Here is a 23,144-nt window from a genome sequence, read left to right as displayed (position 1 = left end):
CATGAGCCACCATGCCCAGCTACAATGGACTTTTGATGGAGTAGAAAGGCCAGTTTGTTCATATTTATTGCTCTTTTTCTCACAGGGAACAATTTTTACTTTAATAACTCTGGGACAAAAGGCATTAAGAGTAAAAGTCAGTTAACATTTGAAGAACTCGGCAGACAGGGAACGATCTATGAGTCTTATACATTCTTACCAACCATCTGAATAGAAATAAATTACCACTATAGTCAAAGACATGCTCACCAAATATGTGAAGCTGTAACAAACATAGAACAGTTTTTAAAACTCCACGTGAAAAAGTACCTAAAAATTAGCGTTGTGGCTCTTGCCTGTAGTCCCAACTACTCAGGAGGCTGAGATGGGAGGATCACTTGAGCCCAGGAGTTCAAGGTTACAGTGAGCTATGATCACACCACTGCCCTCCGGTCTAGGTGACAGAGCAAGACCCTGTTTCAAAAAAAAAAAAAATCTAAAAATTATATAAGTACAGTTGAGTGACAAGAGGTGTCACAACAATCTTTTCAGAAATATACATCTTCATATAGAATTTGCTGAATAATCACATACATTTTGTGGTAGATTTGTTTGGGAGTTTCATCTTTGGATTTTAAATTAAAAATCACTGCTTTTTGAGTCAAGAGTATTTCAAGCAGAAAATAATGGTAATAATTTTGATCCAGTTTTTGGAGTAGTCAATTTTCACTGAAGAGAAAGCAGAAAACCATGTAATACATTCTTATATGTAATCGATAGTTTTCTATGAATGCCAAGTTACATAGGGTATTAGCCTATGCTGTTCTTGGCCCATACACCACATGACATTAGAATCAGAACTGTACAGTTCTCTTGCAGATTGGAAACTTGGTTTCTCTGGAAGCAAGTACTTTTTGGCTTTAACAGATACTGAATTCAATAAAATTTATGCCTTAATGATTTATGCACATTTGCATCAGAGTAATCAAAACAGTGATCTATTCAACCAGGATAATATTAATCATTGCGGAAGGAGCTCCAGAATTGCTTTGGGGTGAAGGTGGCCAAAGGGAGCAAGAGAGCCCAGCTCAATGCTATTGGTACCTGTTATCATCATTCCCCAAGAGCAGCATGTGGCACAGCAGGAAGCCAGGCCAGCTCCTGCCATTAGCACACAAGAGCAAAAGTGGATGTCCATGTCAACATTTCTGAAGACCCAGAATGAGCCGTAGATGGGCATGATTTTCCTAATGACTTTCACACACAGGCAAAAAAAAAAAAATGGTAACAATAATTACTAATATTATAGGTGTTTCCTGTGGCCAGGGGGTGTACTAAATTATTCACCAACATGACCTTATTTATATGTCACATCAATTTGAGTGCATATGCTATGTTCCCCATTTTACAGAGGAGGAACTATGGCTTGGAGTGGCTGAGGGCCAAGGTCCCGCTGTCAAGGAAGTGAGATCCTGGACTGCAGTCCAGGTTGTCCCATTCCAAGGCCAACAAACTGAGCCAGGAATATTCAATTCTGACGTTATACCCTGCCAAGGCTTTTTCTTTTTCTTCTTTTTTTTTTAAACTTTACCTTGCAGAAGCCATCTAATCCCCATGAAGCTAATTCCATTTCCCTTATCAAGGGAAATTAATGATAGTGAGTCATCCTGAGAGAATACCTAAAAGTTAACTTCTCTTATTTTTTTTCCCCTGGTGGTACCCCTTGCTGGGTTACCTTTTGGGTAAAAAGATGACCCAAATCAAGTCAAGAATCAAATTAAGACTCGGGTCCATTGAGATGTCTTTATGATGCAAGTCTTCTTGGACAAGCGGCTTTCTGAACCTTTTGTGCCGGGGTCTAGCCACGCAACCTTTTAGCTTGTACATTTGTTGAGTGTAGGTCAATTTCAAATCAAAAATCTGGCTTTTCATTCAGAGATCAGCTGGCTGATTTTCTAGCAAAGCAGCAGGATAAAAAGCTTCCACCTATTTCCCTCTCCTCCGCCTAAGGGCAATACAGCCTCACCTAGCTCAGCTCTCTTGAGTGAGACTTACAATGTGCTATAATATGTCAAACTTTTTAAGAGGTTCAGAACTGGTCTTTGGTCCATCAGACTGCTATCCAAGTCTATCTATCCAAGTCTATTTATAAGTATTACTAATAGAAAGTGAAATGGAAGTTTGTAGACAAGGTAACGTATCAAGGTATCTGTGATGCAATGCTGGCTAATTTTCAAAATTGTTCTTGCCTAAGATTTCTAAGATTTCATCAGGTGAAATCACAGCTCCACAAAAGAGCTAAACAACCACTGTCTACTTTGCCTGCATCACAGCCACTAACTTTGGAGATAGGATTAATCTAAAGCTGGAACAGACATATTGACCTACTGCTATGGGTTAACCCACAAAACGCCAGTCACAAAATAGAGGTGACAGTATCCACGTTTATTTAGGCTCCTTGACAGAGGCAGGGGAATTCCAGAACGATGTGGTAGCTGCCCAGACCCCACAAGGCACGCACAGCTCCTTTTTGAGACCTCACTTAGCATTCAACACAGGCAACTCCTCCACCAGCAGGAGTCCCTGGACAAATTCTTTACTGTGAGATTAGCTAGAATTGATACATTCACACAGCCAGCAACATTTTTATAAATGAGCCATTTGTCGTTCTCCTCAATGTAACCTTCATTGTTACATCCAGAAAAGTTCTTTTCTAAAAACCATTATCCCCTACAGAGAATGGGCCACTGAAGACAGACCCTGAAAATATAATCTATTAAAATCATGGGAATTAGAGTCATTTACACACAGAAGTCCTCTGCCCTCTGGCCAAGAGTCTGCCCGGTGATCCTGTCCAGGAGGGCTCTGGGCTGTGGTCTCTACAAAAGTCACTGAGAGCTTCCCAACAATGAATGTGGATCCGGGAAAGAATAAATGAGGCACATATTTAATAAGCTGTAAACATAGTTATCAGCCCAAAGGCTTAGGAAACCAGGGCAAGTCTGATGAAAATCAGGTGGCCATTAGTGAAGAAACTTATTTGTGAGGTCCCAGGCTTAGTTACACACTTTAGAAGGCCTGCGGCAAACTGCTGGCCACGGTTAACTCTGGGAGGTAGGATGGAGCAAGGAGAGTCCTTTCACCAAGCACCCATCTGCACATGTGAATTTTTACCTCACGCAGGGGCTACTTAAAGAGTGACAGAACAACTGCCACCACAAGTAAACGGCAAAGATAAAATGCTTCTGATCCTAAGCTCTGGTCTGGTTCCTTTTACAGAAAGAGTAGCACGCCTTATACGGGAGGCCTCCCAGTTGCAGGATAAACTGAAGAATGAATCACGGTATGACGTACAAAATTGAAATGTAAATACCATCTAGGCGCAAGATAACTTTCTAATTAAAAAAAAAAAAAAAAGTCAGGCAGACACAGTTCTGATGTGAGGCCTCCTCTGGCAAGGGTGCTCTTTCTGGAAGTTTTTCATCTTGGGCAAGCAAAGGTGGGCAGCCTGCATGGCCAGAAAGGAAGATTGCTGGGGCCTGGGAGAGCCACAGCCCCGGAAGCCCAGGGAGCCAAGGGCTGTCTGTCTGCAGGAGAAAGGCTGACTTTTCAGGCAGCCCCTGAAGGCCCTAACGCAGCACAGAAGCCCTGACAAGGAGCAGAGGTACAGGGAAGTGGAGTCTACTCAGTCCTGAGGCTGGACTGGATGAGGCTCTTCGGTGACCTGTAGCAGGTGAAGACTTAAATATGAAATACAATTCCTTCAGCTCTTGCTATGAATTTTATATTAGGTTCTTCACACTTTTTTTTTTTTTTTACTTAGTTGTTTTATTAAACGATAAAGAGAATTAGGTCACATCCCTGAATGAAAAAGTAACTTCTTTTTAAATCAGTTAATCCAAGCAGGGAAAACGAGCTGTTGGCACCCCAGGGCCATCATTCCCACACCATTAATCACCTTGTGTGAAGTAGCTGGATTCCAGGAATTACTAATCAGCATGAAATGCATAAACAGCTTTAGGAATGCTGGCCTCAAATGCTTAACACAGTGGCGCGAGTCTTGGAGCTCAAGGAAAACTATACAATTCCCTCTTGCGTGTGCGCAGCCTCTGCTCTTCAGGATGGCTGGGGAAACTGAAAGCATTCACTGTGGCCCTAGAGCACCAGGTCATGACCGCGAGCTCACGTGGCTGAAGACTAGGAAACAGGGAACGTCTGTGGAGCCAAATGTTTGCCAACCTGATGATTTGTTATGAGCCATCCCAAGGTTGATCAGTATATGCAGTTTTTTTTAAACCTCTGTGGACATGATAAATGTTGCCATCTACTTGAGTTCAATTGTGAGAACGTTCCATACGTCACAAAGCAAAGACCAAGGCCTGAGGAATATTGTGACTGAGAACTTGTCCTTGGGAAAATGGCTTGGCTAGGTTTCCCATGCTACTAATCGCCTTCCGAGGTGCTCGGCGTTTCTGGAACGGCCGGGCTCTGTGCAGCTCTGTGAGACACATACCCTGGCTCTTGCATCCCAGCTGCCTGGCTAATACTCATGCCAGTCACAGAGAGGCAAATCCTCCAACCGGGAATGTTCCCTCCCAGAGAACCAGCTGTCGTTACAGTAGAGCTCGTCCATCTTCCGTCCTTGGACAGACAGAGTGTTGTGCATGCACTAGTGAGCTCCTTACTCACTACTGTGGACACTGGCCCACTTGGCAGACCTGGGTCTGTGTGTCTGGACCCCACCCCGCCGCATGCTTCTATCACACACGGCCCGCAGGGGAAGCTCACGGGTCCATCTCCACTTTCGTGGGTAATCGCTAAAAACTAGTGTTGGAAGAAGCAGGAGGCAAAGAGAAATGACATGAAAATATGCTGAATGTAAGGTTCCAGCTGAGTGACTTCACATTATTTTCCACCCTGAGAGTAACATTTTCCATGACTGTTGTTTAGAAAACCAGATGTGCGAGGTTTTCTCCTTGTCCAGAGCATCTGCGTGAGTGCGTGGGAAGCAACGTTTTCTTAGATGCAGCAGGTTTGTGGCGAGGTGGGAACAGTGGCCATCAGTGGCAATATTATGGGAGGTAAGCACAGATGCTTTATGGGATTGAATGACAACATTTCTTTTAAAAAAGTAAAATTAGTAGATTGTAAAGCATTATTTGCAAAGTAGCATTTTTATTTCTAACTAGATTATGGCTGGAAAACTCATTCCATGACCTAAATTCTCCCCACGGACACTGGCATAATGGCATACTTTCTGATGGCTGTGAATAAAAGTTCCTTTGAAAGTATCATCTCCTCCTTGAGTCATGTTACTCAGGGAGAATGAAGTGGGGACGGGTGTACATAGGAAAACAGCTGTTTAGTGTGAAAATCTGATTGTATAGAGAGGGAGCAGGGGGAACCCAAATTCCCCTCAGCCTGCACTCAGAAGGTTGCCGCCTGTCCTCATCTGGATCTAAGCCAGTGCTCTGGCGACAGCCCACTCCCATTAGAGCTCCCAGGGGCTCTGGGCTTTGGGAGCCCGGGCCAGGGAGGAGCAGCAGTTGTGGCATCCAGTGCAGAGGGAGTGCCCCAGAGTGTCTATGGCTGAGAGGCTAGAGCCGCGCCCATATGACTGCCGCACCCCGTGGCCACCTGGCCCTGTGCCCTCAGCCCAGAACGCAGGCCTCCTAGGGCAGGGGCATCCAGCTGCACTCCAGGAGCCTCCTGAGCAGCTTTATTATTATTAATACATAATAAAGTTGGGTTAGAGGGGACTCAGAAGCCTGAGAGCGAGAGAGCATTAACACAGGGTCCTGCTCAGGAGCTCCTTACTCCAAATCCTCCGTCACTGCCATTTTGGTATAAAAATGCAAGCAGTTTGGATGTTATCAGTAGTATCTTTTGCTTTATTAAGTAGAGTCTATTTCTGTGGTCTTTGGTAACAATAACAGCTACTTAATAACACTGAAGTCTCACCTCTCTTTATATATTAATTTTTTTCAAAGTGTCATCAAATACTTTTATTTGGGAGCACTATGTTTCAAGTGGGCCAAAGAGAACTTGAAATATTTTGTCCATGTTCGGGGACTTCTTTTTTTTTTAACTTCTCCTTTGCTCCTTGCATGTTATGTTGCCAAACGAATGATGTTGCCGATGGCAGACCCTCTGAGGTAAATTCACTGGCCCCAGCAGGGACACACACCATTGATCTGCCCTTACTACAGTCCCTATTTATATGGCAACTCAAATGAAAGAGTGGACTGACATTAAGATGAAAAAGGCTTGATGAGGTGATTTCTAGGAAAAACCCAGCATCACAAATGACAACAGGTGACCACAGTCAGGCGGTGGAATTTTCTGCTACCTGAACACCAACATTGGAAACAAAATGACACAAATGCAGCTTAGGAGTCTCCTCTCCCTGGTGTGGGCAGGGCGACGGGCTCGGGTCGAGGTACCCACCTGCTTGTGGGGCTGTCCCCTGTCCGCGGTCTGCAGCCGCGAGCTGTGGTCTCCGATCTGCACCCGGGAGTGTGGGGAGTGCTCCCCCACTGGAAAGCCACAGCCTCGGTCACTGTCATGGTCTGGGCCATCTGCCTGGTGACCCCCCTGGACTCCAAGCTCCCCAAGCCCGGAGAGGGTCTCTGGATGCTCACCCTGAAACAGGCAGGAGGTGACGATCACAGCTTCAGCCAAATCCTTTTGCTGTACAGCCTGATTTTCATTGTTTGAGGATAACGATCTACTTTATGGATTATCAACGCCTATACTTCTCAGTCCTTACCCCTAAAATGCTCATTTTGGCCATTTCACTCATTGGCACTTGCTGCATTTAAAGAGCACAGGGTGGATACTCAACTTATTAGAAGACATTAGGGAGAAATTTTAATTCTACTACTTTTAAATTAGTATTGCTAATAGCTATCGTTTTATAAGTTAAAGGAGGAGGAACTCCAGAGTACTGATCAACAGGAAACTTTAAAACGATTTCTAGGCTTTGCTTAATAATGGTTTTCTATGTCATGGATAGTTGGAAGCTGGTGGAATTAATTTTTCAAGACTTTCTTCAGTCTGAGGAAAGAGAATCACTGTATTTTCCCATTCCTAGGATGAGAACTTAAAATTACATACACTGTTCCCTAGAGTGAAAACCAGACAAAAGGTCTTTGGAAGCTAAAAAGAAACCAACTATTCACAATGCCTCGAAGCAGCTGGCCAAGGAGCCAGGGTCGGGGATGTACAGAATACACAGAACACCAGTGGCTCTAGCCCCGGGTGCACCAGGAAGCAGGGCTAGGAAGGAGCCTGCAGTGCAAATGGTCATTCTGACTTAATCAATACAAAAGCAAACAGAAGGCAAAGATCTCTGTTCTGTTTCTATTATAAACCTGGGAATTGAGGCATAACAGGAAGAACATATACAAATTCCCGAGGTGGCAAAGTGACTCATCTGAAGCTTAGAAAAGATCCTTTTAAAACTGTGTGGGCAGGACAGGCTTTCACATCTAGGAACAAAGCTCAAATAGAAGGAAGAGCAAAATTTTAGAAACCAGCTTTTACAAACCAGCAAGGTTGAATGAGATGGTGCAGGACCTCAGGGTGATAACATCAGTGAATTTTATAAATGAGCAGCAAAGGAGATGGGAGTGGAACTTTGCTACAGCATGGAGTTATGGACCAGGGCACTCAACACTAGGTCAGAGCATAGCACTGAATTCTTGGTTTCATATATAACTGGACAAGCTGCCGCATTTCCATTTCTTGGACCAAAATTGATGAAATAATTTAAAATAATAATGACTTCACCACAATGCAAAATATCCATGTGAAAAACTGCAATTGTATCCCATGAATATGTACAAATAAAAAAAGAGAGAGTAGACACTGAGTAGGCAACCAACAGCACCTGCCTCTGCCAGGCCCTCACTCATGAACATCATGCAGGTTTCATAGGGAAGTCTGTGGTTTTCTTCATGTCATTCCTGCACTATTCTCAGTAAGTTTATGCCTAGCACTGCATACCTGCTCTTGCTACTGTAATGTTACTTCTGTTATATTTGCTTGTGTATAGGAAAATGATTGATGTTTCAGTCACCTGTGTTCAATTTTCTCTTATCTAAGTGTCTGTATGAATTGCTCTACATCTTTTTTGCAGCAATATTAGATGTTAATCAAATATTGAGAAATAAAATAATAGAACATGACTGTGTGTAGGGTGGGTGGGGAGAAAGCAGTGACTGGGGTCAAGAACGAAACAGACGCAAATGAAAGGAATTCGACAGTGGAGTTACCTCAGTGAACTCCTCTCCTTCCTCCTCCATCTGCTTCCCTTGCCGCCAGTGTTTCAGCAGCCACCTGAGTTTGACGTAGAAGAGGAAAATGTTTTGCTTCAGGGACCGGAGCTCCTGCTGCATCAGATTCTTCTCATCACTCCAGGTTCGCTCATGGAGGGTGTTTTGCAAAGCCAGGCTGTGCATTTCCAGTTCTTTCCACCTCAAGGCATAGAGGTGCTCCTCCTCCATCTTGAATGGAACAAAGAGACAGTGTGACAAGCGGCTAATCCAATCCGCCACCCAAACCAAACCAAGAGTCCCTGCAAACTGCCACTCAGTCTCTGTCATGCTGCATATGAGATGTGAAACACAGGAGCCCCCAGAAGTTTAGTTTGATAAAGGGCTTCAGACGTTTCCGGTTTACAAAACCCCATGAGTCTTGTGATTCAGAATCAAGTGCTATTTCAAAATAACGTATTATGATCATTTTTCATTGCCAAGTCTCTCATGGTGTTTTTAGATGTCTCTAAACTCCTTCAGGAAAACCGTGTCTTGGAAGTGCAGCTTACCACTGACTTGAATCCCATGTAAGCAGATTCCATTTCCCCTCTGTACATGGGCTAGGCGCTCAAACGCACATTACAATTGTAAAGAAGAAAACAAGTGGGAATCCTTCCCCTCTACTTCCTGAGTCCTCTGACTCCCCACAGCCCCGATAGAAGAGAACCCCAGCTGGTGGAGAACACAGCAGGCTGGGTGGAAGGAATTCTTCCGAATATGGAGGCCTCAACTGCATACAACAGCCAGGAAACAGAAAAGTGAGTCTGATAGCCTATTTCCATGCTGAAAGACTTGACATTCCTATTAGATGTGCATATCCCTTAGGAAAAGAAAAGTGTCACTGAAAAAGAAATATCTTGCATCTCCACATTAAATTCCTATTTTTTTAAACACCCCCGGTACAGACACTTTTTCAAGCAACAATTATTGTGTATCAATACTAGAAAGAGTGAATAAAACATCACTTTGCACATAAGGCACAAGAATAACATCTATAAATAATATTTACAGTAGCTAAAGTGATACTATGGGATCAAAGCTTTGTGTTCCATAGACCAATAAAAGGTTCGAATGCCAGCCTTAAGGTTATCAACTCTCCTCTCTTAACACTCCCTCTTATGCCAAAAACCAAGGAAGGGATTTGTTTTTCTCCTTAAAGTACTAGATTAATTCTCAGAGGCCATGGGAATAGAACCACAGCTGCCCAAGGCCAATGCGCTAAAGGCCAGTGAAGGGTCAGAGGCAGCTCTAGAAAGGTCCACAGGTCTAGACAACGACTTGCGTGGCCGTTCTCCTAATACCTGACCTTTATTGTAGTTTTGGCTGAAATAACAGAAAACAGGCAATTTTATTCATCATCTCAGCAGCCCTCAGCATTCCACCACTGATTCTCCCCTGCGGACACAAGGGCATCCTAGCATACCAGACACCCAGCATCTACAATTTCCTATTGATAAATCAACGTGGTCTTTCTTTTTTGGGTGGGGGAAGTGTATTTAACATTTCACACTGAAGATGTAATGGTCATGGGATCTTTTGCACCATCTGGTTTGAGTTAGGTACATGACAATAAAAGAGGCAGTTAATCTATAACAAAGATCAGTAATTAAAAAGAAGAGAGGCCTGGTCTCTGGTCTCTTAGTCGTTTACAGAACAAGAACAATGAGGAGGAGAGTTCATCTATAATCTAAGAAACAAAACTGCAAACATGTTCATGACTCAGTCTCCAGGACTTAACTTTGCCCTTGACATAATCAATTTAGAGAATCCTGTAGTTTTATTTTCTTTTACATGTCTTAGCCAACTGACTCATGCTGGGCAAGCTTCACTGCCCTCAGGGGCAATGTGAAGATAATGTGAGACTCTTCCCCGCCTGGCTGTGGAGAGGCGCTGAGACACCAGACCCATACCACGGGAGGCAGCATCTGCAGCACCGCGCCTAGGCCCTCCTGGAGAGCCTTCTTTTCTCTCCCTCATGTCTCCACTGCCTTTTCCAGCTCCTTCTGTTCCAAGGCTCCATGAACTTCCTAATTCTCAGAGCTCAGTCCTCTGCCCCCTGGGTACCTTGGGGGACACTTTCCCTTCCCTTCTGAACAAGCCTGGAGGACGTCTCCTACCATGCGAAGCCTCTTCCGCAATACTCCTTCATCATCAACCCACATACTAGAAACACGTGGGCCCCGGACATTGTGCTCGCAGCATCTTCAGTGATAAACTCACTTTTCAAACAATTTTTGGTGCCATGCAAAAATTTTTTCAATTACTTAGGAATCTATCTTTCAAGTAACATGGAATTATTTTCCTCTGATAGTAAGATGTGCAACTTGACCCCTAAATGAAACACTTAAAAAGAGTCATACATGTAGTGGTAGAAGTTGGCAGAAAGTATTTAGATCTTGGCATTCGGCCCTGCCTTCCCTAAGCTGCAAGGTGCAGAGAAAGAGCTCCCTCCCTTAATCAGTTTGTGACCCATTTAAATCACATGGCCTCAGTCAACATGGCGGCTTATGTGTAGCACACATTCCTTGCCAAAGCAAGTTCTTAGATACACCAGGACCTTATTTGGATAGGATATGCATTTTAAAACACCAACGTGCTCTATTCAAGATCAACTGCTTTGCTTTCTTCTGTTTTAAAGACACAGCTATCTTTCAAGAACAAATACATGGGGGAAGAGCAGCTTCAGCAATTCTGAACCTAGGTATCTGTTCACAACTTAATTAGATTTGGGGTTGCTGGGACTGGGCCGTTCTCATGGATGTCCAGGGCTATGAGTGCCCACATCTGCAAATCCCTTCTACTCGGAACTCTGGGGAAGGATTTGTAGATAAAAGATAATCAGCCGGTACCAGGTTATTCGAGAGTAACAGAGGTTAATCAGGCCACAGCTCAAGTTGCGGCAGTTTTCTGAAGGCAATGGTTTAGGGTGAGGTTGCTGATTTTTCTATCGGAAAATTCACCCAACATCAGCAGAGGTGACAGACACACTTTTCTGTCCAGTTGCATTTAGGCCCTTACTTGATGTTAGGCTGGTACTGCTGCAGGAAAGTTTAGATTAGGTATGAGGAAGACCTTGCTGAGACCACAGTGTAGATGCTGAAAAGCACGCGCCAGAGCAGAAAGGTAGAGTTATCTTTAGGGGTGTCTGAGAGGGGACAGCTCGACTGGGTGACCTTTCCATAGGTGCCCGGGAGTCTAGCAGCCTGTACGCAACAGACAGCCTTCTTTGAAAATGCACCGTGGCATTTCTCCTTTGGGGCTGAGCAGTTCACAAAGCGGTTGTGCTGAAATCCGTGTTAAATATTTACCTTATGGATCTTGTTTGTAAATGTCTCTGTCTCCTCTTGATGCAGTCTGGCCGCCTGCACGAGCTGACCCTGTAGCTCCTCTATGGATACACTCTGCTCAGGTAAAACAGGGGGGCCCCTGAGCTGATTGGTGGGATAAAGGAAGGGGTTTAGTGGAAATGAGAACTCTGCCTGAGGTGACGACGCAGGACAGACATCTGCACAAGCTGGGGACACACACGGAGCGACACAGCATGTGTGAGCGCTGCAGCAGTGGAGTGACTGTGGCAGCTCCCCTGGGGCTTCCCTCTAGACTCCACAGCTCCCTGTGTTACCTGGGGAGAGACAGTTCCACCTGCCCTCCATCTCTTACCCAGGAGGGGAGTGGGCAGCTTCCCCCACCACCATAACCACAAACCAGACTGAGAGAAGGAAGCCAAAGTACACCAGAGGTGTCCTTGCTCCCACAGTGGCTTCTGGACGCCGGGATGGTCAGAGCTGACTATGACCGAGGCAAGCATGACCACCTATTACACGTCAGCTTCTTGGATTCCCTCTCCAAGTCATGGGGTCTTTCTGCGTTGCATAATTAATTTTTTCATGTGCTTTCTTATTAGAGTTTTTCCTTCTCAACCGAGGGTGTCTTTATCAAGGTGGTCCGACCCCGATGCTCAGGGCAATCGGGTGGGGGTTCATCAATGAGCAGAGATGCACGGCTTCAGGCCTCCCAATGGCACATGTTGCCTAAGGGGAATCGCACAAAGATGTACTTACTACATTTAAAGACAGGTGGTGGAATCTGTATCATGATTTTTATTGGTAAAGTCTACCTTTTATGTTCTAATGCCATGATAGAGGAGTCAGGCACATGAAATGTGCTTTTTAGAGATGGAAACACTGTTATGCTAAAAATCTCAGGCATCATCAAAATGTAAGCATGACATTTTACCCACTGGATTATGCTACTTGAAGACAGGTGATTCATACAACTGGGAATTAGAGTAGATTGTTGCAATAAAATACGTGCGGTTTCATTGGTTCATTCTGAGTCCCTTTAACTCATCTACTACTTCTCCCTGAGGATACTGTTTGCTCCTCCTAATCGGTACCTGGGTAGTCAAGAGTGAAGATCATACCCCAAGAACAGAAAATGCAAAAAATGAAAGAGCAGAGCACTTCCCCTAGCACTGGGGATATGAGAAAGGGCTATTAAGGAAAGAAGAACGGAGACAGAAAATCAGACACTGGGGATTCACCAAGTTCGGCATAAAATTTTGAAAGCTAGAGATTTAAACATCCTATTTTCAAAAAACTCAAGAACTTCTGAGAGCATTAAATGCCTCTTTGATTTGCTAGTTGTTCGAGACTATTATAGTCTCTTATACATATTAAGCAGTTTGGGGTTCTCTGAAAAGATGCATTTCCCTACATGTTGAATTGACCTCAATGACTAATTTTGCATTTCTAAAAGTGCTATTATTTAAAAAATGTGTGGTCTTTTATGATGGTGACATACTCTTCTCCTGTTTGCTTGCCTTTAATAACTGTGAATGCACTTATCTGATAGCGTCCATCTGATAATCCTATTATCTGCAGTCTTAGGGTTGAATCCTGCTATTTGCCGTGTCTGCCAACTCGTGTCCCTGCTGGACGTTATTAGCTTGTGTGACTTCATCTCCCAGGGGCACTTACCTATGGATCTGGTATGGATCTGGGTGGAGGATGTGCCTCCAGATTGGTTTCCTATTTGCTGGAGCTAGCAATATAACATAAATCCCTTTCTTTGGGGATTCCCAGACCAAACTGGTAACATCAATTCAAAGCCTGACCTTGGGTGAGGCCAGCTTTAGCCCTCCCACTCCTGATCCAGAGGCTCATGCTGGGGAAACAAGTATCGGTGCTGCCTCCCTGCTCCCTGCCCTGGGGCCAGCAGGCAGATGCTTCTCTTGTTCGTTCATTTCCTTTCTTTCCTTGCAATGTCCGGCCTAGGCCCCATCTCCTGTTCCCTTGGAGCTGCTGAAACCCAAGGCTCCCAGTTACCAGTTCTGGCAACAATCTCCCTAATCCACCCACCCAAGGGCCACAGAGACCGCTGTGGTTCTCAATTCTTTGTTTGTTTTTTGAGACAGGGTCTCGCTCTGCAACCTCCACCTCCCGGGTTCAAGCGATTCTCCTGCCTCGGCCTCCCGAGCAGCTGGGATTACAGGTACCCACCATGACACCCAGCTAATTTTTGTATTTTTAGTAGAGATAGGGTTTCACCATGTTGGTCAGGCTGGTCTTGAACTCCTGACCTCAAGTGATCCACCCGCCTTGGCCTCCCAAAGTGCTGAGATTACAGGCGTGAGCCACCGTGCCTGGCCTTCTGGGTCTCAATTCTAAAATCAATTCCAACTCTTGAAGATTCTCCTAAATTTCCTGGGAATTCAGCAATGTATTTAAGAGGATACTTTGTATTTTATGCAGTGTTTTATTCAATATTCATTGAGCACCTCCAGTGCTAGGCACTGTCTAAAGCATGGCGGATAGAGCGGTAAACAGTGGCCACACCTGCCCTCGGGGCTTTCCTCCTGTCTCAGGTGTTCTGTGCAGGACTGCTTCCAGGTCACCTAGGCTGCTCTCCTGTCAGCTTTACTTTCCAGCTACACGTTACTCTATAAACTCAAAATGTAAAAATACTCCTTATTTAATGCATTAAGTGCTAGCCAAAGGTTTTATTAGGTGTAAAAACAGACATCCTAATCAAGCTTATTGTTTAAGAAAGCAAAGATCTATTAGTTTAGTTTCTATAGATTGCATGAACTATTTAGTTTGGTTTTAATTTTAATAAATAATATATATGTTAAGAAACCATTTTTATCTGAAACAATATATGAAGCTCATACTTCAGTGTCATTGAATTTAAAACGTGCTCTTCTGTTTGAACCACACCTTTGAAGAGTCACAGAAAGGGAGGTCCTTGAGTCTGTTCACTGGGGAAGTCGGATTCACCTACGATGGCTCCAGTGTTGTCTCTGTAGACTGCTGCCTGCTCAACAGCAGACACGTTTAGATCCTCCTGATCTATCAGAAGTTTCATTTTCCTTTATTGTCCATTTTTGCTAATGCAATATTAAAACTCCCACAGACAACTGCCCCTAGCCGGGATGCCAACGTCACTCCAATGTTACAAAAAACAACATACAAACGTGCTATGGCAAAAGGTAAAGCCTAGAATTATCCTACTGCCACACAACTGCATACGACCACATACATTTGGAGAAAAGTTTCACATGACACATAAATGTCTTCTAAAAAAATAAATATTTCCCTTTACCACCCAATCCCCAAAGGTTTGATTCTAAAAAAAACCGTTCTTTGTTCACTTACCTAGAATTCCGATTATACATCTTTGTTCACTTACCTAGGATTCTGATTATACATCAAATTCATCAAAATCAGGATTTTGATTATACATCAGCCGCTATTAAAGCGGCTTATCTAAACCAACACCACCCTCACTTGTTTCCAAGGCTGCTGAGACACTAGTCTTGACAATTGTAACCATTCTCCCCACGTCAGTGTTCTGAAACTCCGGCCCATGTCTTCCCCAATAGAGCTGCATCCCACACTGATTGACAAAGGCTAACTTCCCCAACTCCAGAGAAAGTGGCTTATATATTACTTCCCACACCTAAGAAGATAACTTCACAATCTCAAACACAAACAGAAAAAGAAGGCTTTTCATAGCCGTCACTAGAGTGCCTAGCAATGCTACTCCTCTATTAGGACAATTCCATCACCATGACCATGGCTTCATTTTCTGGAGGGTTCCATTTTGTCCTGGCCAGTTTTGCAACCACTTATTTCAAAAGCAGTACATGAGGCCAACACATGTGTGCAAATACTTGGCATAAAACCCCACGTAACTTCCTTGTGGCTGGCATTTCACAGCTGAGGCACGTGGGATTGTGAGTGCTTTGTGTGCTTCCTTGATTGAAGGATAAAAGCAGGCACTGAGGAGAAGAGCTCTTTGAGATTTCTGACCCAGAAACTCAATCCTCTGGGCACAGGCCTGGTCTCCTTTATATCTGAAATCTGACCAGCGTCCGTGCATGGCTACTTCTCATTCAGGACTATTTTTAAGGTGCCTCGCACATTCCAAACCATTCTACACACCACTCTCTCTTAACAAATGCCAATGTCTCATGTTTGATGGGAACCCCAGGGAGCGAAGTCAGGGAAGAGTCCAGTGCACAGTGTGAGCATCTGGCTAATATCTCCTGAGAAGAGCAGGCAGCAGAAACACTCATCCTGAAGTGTGTTTTTTTTTTTTAGCAGTTCATTTTTGCATGGTTGCATTGATGTGTTAGTGGGTGTCCGTGGGTTCTGACTTCAGTTTGCTCTGGCTGTGGCTGTTTCTAAGAATGCTGGCCTTGGAGAGGCCGCCCCTTTCCCAGGTTTAGTGAATGGTGGCGTCTGAGCAGCAGGGCTCCTCCACTGCCCAGATTTGCAATCTGCTAAAATGTGTCATGTGTAAGAATGCACTTCTTTTTCTCCTCTTTGTTACAATTGCTGTTGCTGGTACAACTATGAGTAGTAGTCACAGTTTTGGTCGGGCCAAAATGCCTCAATCTTTCAAAATAATAACTTATCTTCTTTCCTATTTCCCCAAATATAAAAATCCGTAAGGCAGAAGACACAGAGGCATTTTGTAAGTGCAGCTTGAGGAACGAATCCTCTTTCTGCTTAAATTTGGAAAGTTTCTTCTTTGATGCCACTGATACTAGGTGTGCTATTGAGCCCCCTCCCACACCCCTGAGGAACTACGGGCAGAGAGCTAAAGGGGATCCACACAAGTATAGTCGTGGTTGGCCTCAGGGCAAAATTGGTGGTTATTTCAAGGGAAATGTAGAAGGGAGCAAAGAAAGCTGCCAGCAAGACCTGCAGCTCCAGCCCTGCCTCAGTCTGCATGAAGGTGTCCATGTTGTCTTTCCCCCAGTTACTCCCGCGGGGTCGGCATGAGTCTCTGGCCGGGCTGCTGGGCTGACTTATGGGAGCTTTGTGTACTGTTTCCATTAGAGCCTCATGGGAAAGCAATTGTTGGCAGCAAATTCAGGGATATTCTCATTAAAAGGCTTTTAAGAGTTCTGCTCCCCAGAATTATCCATTGTACAATTCTTTAACACAATGTCATATTCAAAGACCGAACTAACAAGGCTGTCAGAGTGACATTCACACCAGGGACAGGGCGGCCTCTCCCGACCCAGGCTCTGCGACAGATCCACATCCAGCTTCTCTAATAAAAGGAAACACTGTGGAGATTCAAAGTGGCTCCAGAACATGCCTTATTAAAAAATAAAATAAAATAGGATGTGTTTGCAGCATAATTGAGTTTTCTCTTCTGTGTGAAATGTCTTTGTGAATAAAAAACATCAGAATGAGGGATGTTTGTTTAAAACTCCTGATTCATACTGCTTCCGCTTCTAGGAAATGATGCTCCCTAGACCTGGCCTTTCACTATGGAGATTTTTAGCTTTCTTGATAAAATATACAAAATTAAAAGAAGCTAGATGGATGTTTAAAAAAGGTGCCATTCCATGGCAAGACAACAGCTGTACAATTATTCGTTAGAGTGACTCTTTAGAAATGCACCCAGGGGTCAGTGCAGAGCCCTCCCACCACTACAGATCAGGCCCCTCCGGGAATGTGCTGGGGAGCCGGGGCTGCAGCTGGCTGGAGGCTGTTCTAGACCCAGTTCTGCCACCAACCAGGAGGGTTTACTGGCAAGCCTCTTCACTTCTCGGGCCTCATTTTTCTCACCCGCAGAATGAGAGACTTCATCTGAAGACCTGCTGTTCCCTTCTGAGCTGCATTGTTTGGACATCCTGTGCTGCCACATGGCACCAGCTCACTCTGCTAATCTACTTCTTGTGAAGCTTTATTGTTCCTCAGTATTTGGTTTGCTTCGACTAAGTATGCTTCTCTCTCCCAAATCACTCCCAGTTTCTGAAGCTATGCGATGCATTCATGATGGTGACAACTTATCACTGCTCCAGGTTACACACTAAGGACCTAAGAAGAATCCAGGAGGAGAGCTCTCTGACACAGGCTCTAACTGCACACAGCTATGTGTGACACCCCTTGAAGGACAGAACACTCAGGAAGGGAGATGCAGTTCCTGTAAAACCAGCTATCAAAGGGAAGGGGGCCGCCCTGTGTAGCCGGAGCTGTGGTTCCAGAAACAGCCCATGGCAAAGAAGAAAGAGATACAGTGGGAAGGGAAAACCGGGCCCCTGACTAGGGGAGCTGTGACACGCTTTCCCCCTTGACAGTCCCCAATGGCAGGACATTGCATTCTCTATTACTAATCATACTTTACACTGACAAGCATTTGGACTTTTAAAGGTGCTTTCTCATTCAACAGCTCCTTGGGAATCCCCTCTTTCTGTCCCGGGTGGGGTGGCCCGCGTCTAAGAACTTTCACTCTTCCAGGCTGCTGACAACAGTTCCAACCATGATCCCTGTGGTGGCTGGAGCCTGGTGTACACCGGGTTACTGTGGTGACAGAGACTGCTAAGGGTGCCCACAGGTCAGGAGTGAGCCTCCCTGATTCTACCAACTGGCCGGCAGTGTCACTCGAGACCATGGGATGGTCACACAAGACACAGGCAATAAAGAGCTGAAAAGGGGAACTCTAAGGAGAATTTCCTCCAGAGCAGGGAAGCCTGTGCTGGGTTTTCATCCCTTCTTTCTCTGCGATTGGACAAGAAGCCACTTCGCACTCACCAATCAGCCTACTTCCAGGCACTCCCGGTCTGCAGAAACAGGAGGTGGACAGTGCCTGCAGTGAGCTGTCCCTCTGTCTGACAAGCACAGAAGTTCACCGCAGGCACCTGCGCACACCTGTCTGTCCCAGTGCCACAAAATGGGTTTGCTGCCAAGTGAGTTCCACCTAGTTCCACCTCCTCCTGCCATGTTCCCTCAGGGCCTCGTCCGGGACAGAAAACGTCACATAGCCAGCCACACAGAAAAAGGGGCGGGGGTGGTGGGGGGGATTGCTTGCCCATGCTGACCTCCAGGCTGAAGCAGGTCTGGCCTCCCAGCCCATGGCTCCCGACGTCCCCGTCTGCGCGGCGGTGCAGCTCCCGCGCGGCTCGGAGGCGCAGGCTCTCCCGCTCGTCCCCTCGGGCCGGCCCGAGCTGCCACTCCAGCTGCTCTCTCAGTCTGGACTGTTAGGTGCACGGGAGGGATTTGTTGTTGTTGTTTTTTAAAATTTTAAACAAACAAACAAACAAAAAACAAAGGACAAGGGGGTGGAGGCAGGGAGGGGGGATAAAGAAAACAAAAATGGACAAGGGAGACGACTGAGAAAACAACCAGACAAAGAACAGCACAAATAGAAACACAGGCTTAAAGACAGTGGTGTAAGAAAGTGAAGAAAACAGACCCGAGATGAGAATGAGCAAAGGGGCGGGTGGACACATCTGAAAAGCAAAAAGAGAAAGTGGGGGTGCAAAACACTGGTTACAGGGCACATGCGATGGCGATGCGTGAATCCAGAACTCAACTGCAAGCACGCTACCCATGAAGGAAACGGAAAACGAGGCTCTTCCTTCCTTACTTGTGGGTCGAGCAGCCAAAGCCACAGTCCAGGGCGGCAGCTGGGCCATGCACCCAGGCGAGGCTAGGACAGCAGTCCTTGGAGGCCCTCCGCGCCCTCCCCAGCGGCGGCAGGGCGGCAGGAGCCAGCAGAGCTTTTCCACCAAAACCATCCTTCCAGCACCGTGCTCCTTGCCCGCTTTGGCTGATCCTCCAGTGGGAGTGGGGGCCTGGGCTGCCTAGGGCCTTGGACTGCACTGTGTCCCTTGAAACACACCCAGGAAGGGACGTGCTCGTTAGCGAGTCTGCTAATTATCCTGACTGTGACATGCGTTTGTCTTAGCCTCGTCACGGCTTCTTCAGCGGGTGGCTGGTTGGTTGAGATACCAAGAGAGGAGTAAGGCCGGCCTGCGTCGAGCCCTATCGCTTCCACTGGGCTTAGCCTCGTGTCTGGGAGGGCCTCTAAACCATGAGCCGCGGCGCAGTTAAAAATAAGACAGGAAAAAGGAAAAAGAAACAAGGCAATACAAGAGAACTTAAAAAAAAAAAAAAAAAAAACCCCAAAAAAACGGAGCCCAACCAAGAGAGAGGATCCGGTTGCCCCGGAGGCTTTAGTACAATGCAGGTTTGAAATCATAACCAAGCAGCCGTGAGCAGCGTGAGCCCGAGTGCAGCAATGCCAGCGAGAAGGAGGAAGAGCAAGGCGGAGCAGGGAGGCGAAGCCACGAGCCCCCTTACCTGCAAGTCTGGGCCCAGCTCCTTCCCCAGGTTCCCGATGGGGGAGTCCCGGGACACGGAAGTCACAGTGGAGAGGAAGCTAGAGGACTCTGTGAGGTGGGGCAAGGGGGATAGGCCATCCCCAATGCGGTTCACCTGCTCCAGGAAGGCCTGCAGCTCTTTCTTGAAAGCCTTCATCTTCGCGTTGATGGTCCCCAGCACGTGGGGCTCCTGCTGGTCCCCCTCACCCTGCTCCTCTTCGCCTTGGAGGCCAGGCCCCGGCAAGGGCGCACCACCCTGCAGCCCCACATCGTGCAGGAAGCTGTCGGTGTCCGTGATGAGGCGCTCCACCGTCCGCTCTAGCCGCTGGGCCTCGTGTTTTAGGGTCACTAGGCACTCAGAGTCCTCCCGGGCCTTCAGGAGCTCCGTGGGGCACGGCTCGCTGGCCTCCGATGGCTTCCCGCTCCCGAAGCCCGACGTCTTCTCAAACATCTCCTCCGAGTCGCTCTCCCCGCCAACAGGCCCTTCCCGCTTGGGCTGGGGCAGGCGGCTCTCCTCCCCATCACTCTCCTTCTTGCCCGCATCACTCTCGGCATCGCTGTCCCGGGGACTGGGGGCACGCAGCCCCAGGTGGGCTGCCAGGTCGCAGCGCTGGATGTTGGACAGCAGCGCGTGGTTCTCGTGCTGCAGTTTGAGCACCTTGCCGCTGAGCTCGCTGATCTGCAGCCTGGCTGACTTCAGCTCCTCCTGCAGGGGGGCACCACCCCCGGCACCGGGACTTGCACCCTCCCCGAGCCAGCCTGGCTCCTGGGGAGGCTCAAACTTAAACTTGCTGAGCTCGTGGGTCAGCTGCCGGTTGTGGTCTTCGATCTCGGAGATGGACCTCCGGAGCAGCTCCGCTTCCTCTTCCACAAACTGCAGGTGGCGGCGGAGCTCAGTGGAGGACTCCAGGGAGTCACCGAAGGGTGAGGTAGGAATGCTGGGTGCGTGGTCCCGACCCGGGCCCTCCCGCTCCTGCTGGCCCCGCATGTCCTCCATCTCTGCCTTGAGGCCACGGTTCTCCACCTCCAGCTCCACGATCTTCCGGCCCAAGATGTTGGCTTCCTCCTCCACCAGCTTCAGCCGCAGCTTCAGCTCGGCCTCCCGGGTGCTGGGGGGCCCGCCTGCTTCCCCCGTGGGCAGGGGGCTGTCCACATCCCCATAGAGGGACTTGTACTTCTGGAGCTCCTGCTCCAGCTCGTCCTTCTCCCTTCCTAGCTTGGCCATCTTTTTGCGCATCAGGAAGGCTTCCTCTTTGGCAAACTGGAGCTGGCACCTCAAATCGGCACTGTCATCCTGCCAGGAGAGAACAGCCCGGGAGAAGGGTTATTTGAAAATACCAAATGTTCATGTTTTTCATGATTCCCCTCACACCTCGCCCCCAACGCACACAAACATCAAACACCGATCTTCCCATTGGTGCCATTGAGTTACATAGAGAAAGAGCCAAGACAAAGCAGAGGTGGGCCCAGGGCTTTGCGGAGGGGGCCTGTGAAAGGCCTATAGTTTGTTGCTTTGCCACAGAAACAAAAGAAACCAAAAAAAATTAGTTTGGAAAAAAAAAGTGCATGTGGAAACCATCATATAAGTTATGAGCAAAGAAGGGAAAACGAAATGAGGCCCAAAACCCAGCGGGAATGCGCAATCCCTCCTTGCTCTCTGGATCCCACCTGGTTACTCACCAGCACCAGTGAGAGACAGCACAGCCCCTCACCATGGCCTGGTGCAGGCAGACAGGGTTCCACCCTGCTGCGCTCACCACCTCCAACATGCAGACCTCCTTCTTTCAAAGTGGCCCACAATCCACGAGGTCTGACCAGGATGGGGAAGTCAGGCCACCCCAAGTAAGAGCTCAGCTTTCCCCTGGTTTCCTAAGGTACCTGAGACAGGGCAATTCGCTTCTCCCCATTCCGGTCTCCCCAGCCCTAATGTCCCACAAGAATGACATGACAAAAAAATGAAGTATGAGTATGAGGGTGCTTGGAAGTCCAGACGCGTGCTGAGTCAGTACCGAGCTCTGGGTACACACTGGGTACTGCAGACCCAGACACCTGAGCTCCTTGCAGCCTCTCGCCATCCAAGTGCAACTTCAGAGCCTTTGCTTATGTTCCTTACCCTTTAGTTGCTGTAACACAGCAGGAAATTAAACTCAGAGACCCAAGGCAAAGAGGTAAGTGTTGGATAGAGTCAAGTGTATCAAAACCTGAGAAGTGTCCTCACAGGGCTTCCAGAGGATTCTGGAGGATCCTCAAAGCTGACTCTGCTGTTCACAGCCTGCAATGCTTGGCTGAGGTCAAAACGGCACTTTTTGGATCCACTGGAAAGTCAACTCTGCTTTGCAGGGCTGGTATCCTTCTTTTGAAGCCAGATGAACTCCCCATTTTGGTTTTGCAAAAACGTTTTACTATTCACATTCAGCAGATGGGAAAAATAACCGATTTCACAAATCACTCCTCTTTGACCGGCCATCAAAAGTTTCAAAAGGCTTCAGCAAAGGTTTTCCCCCATCACACAGAGAAACTGTCAACAACAGCTCTGTGGGAGTCAAATCCCACAGCCCTCATGGAGGAAAAGCTTCAAACTGCTCTCCAGGCCTGTCGCCCCTTCTCTGGAACAAGTCAGCCCCCGGGGGAGAATTAACTCCTTCGGATCGTCACATGTGCTTACAATGCAGCTTTTACACTCAGAGAGCATGGCTCGTTCTCTGCCGCAGTGTGCTCGCACACTCATCATTTGGCAGAAAGAGAAATGCCTCCCTCGGCGCCTCCCAACTTTCCTCCTTCCCCTCTGCCTGGTCCCTCCTTGCTCACCACAAACCCCATGGAGAGGGGGAAAACGATATGACCAGGAAGGCTCAGGCCAACACCTACGACCAAGTGTGCAGCCACTGCCACAGGGAAAGCTTGCCTTGGCGCTATCTGTGCGTCCTCGGGAGGATGACACGCCCACTGTCATCTCTTAGCTGAGGACAAAACCAGGCCTGCTGGACTTGGGGTCAAACATGCTGCCCGGAGTCCTAGCTTTGCCCCTCCTACTGTCTAAGTGACCTGGGCTAATCACAGAGCCCCGGTGAACCTGTCTCTTTTATCTAAAGCAGGAATGCTCACTTAACCACAAGGTCGTTGTGAGGGTCAAATTAAATAATGGTCTGTATATGATAAATCATAAACCTAAAAAGTGTATTTATTATATATAAACTGGTTTGTATATGATAAATCACCAT

At 47.0% G+C, this 23,144-nt stretch overlaps 1 protein-coding gene across 10 annotated transcripts in view; it reads right to left on the bottom strand.

Annotated features, from left to right (window-relative positions):
- Positions 1-23,144, bottom strand: part of MTCL1 (microtubule crosslinking factor 1) — a 130,092-nt gene that overhangs the window by 27,384 nt on the left and 79,564 nt on the right. For 8 of the 10 annotated variants that reach the window (XM_030810745.1, XM_030810742.1, XM_030810744.1 and 5 more), the window contains 5 exons: positions 19,904-21,217; positions 18,640-18,795; positions 11,606-11,728; positions 8,256-8,486; positions 6,427-6,621 (listed from right to left, as the gene is read on the bottom strand). In XM_030810745.1, coding sequence (XP_030666605.1) covers positions 6,427-6,621; positions 8,256-8,486; positions 11,606-11,728; positions 18,640-18,795; positions 19,904-21,217 — 2,019 coding nt within the window. The remainder of the gene's footprint in view (positions 1-6,426; positions 6,622-8,255; positions 8,487-11,605; positions 11,729-18,639; positions 18,796-19,903; positions 21,218-23,144) is intronic. The other 2 variants (XM_030810746.1, XM_030810747.1) reach the window with 1 other exon arrangement.

This window comes from Nomascus leucogenys, chromosome 4 (assembly GCF_006542625.1).
Source record: "Nomascus leucogenys isolate Asia chromosome 4, Asia_NLE_v1, whole genome shotgun sequence".
Lineage (NCBI taxonomy): Eukaryota > Metazoa > Chordata > Mammalia > Primates > Hylobatidae > Nomascus > Nomascus leucogenys.
This window is presented reverse-complemented; position numbering and strand designations above follow the sequence as displayed.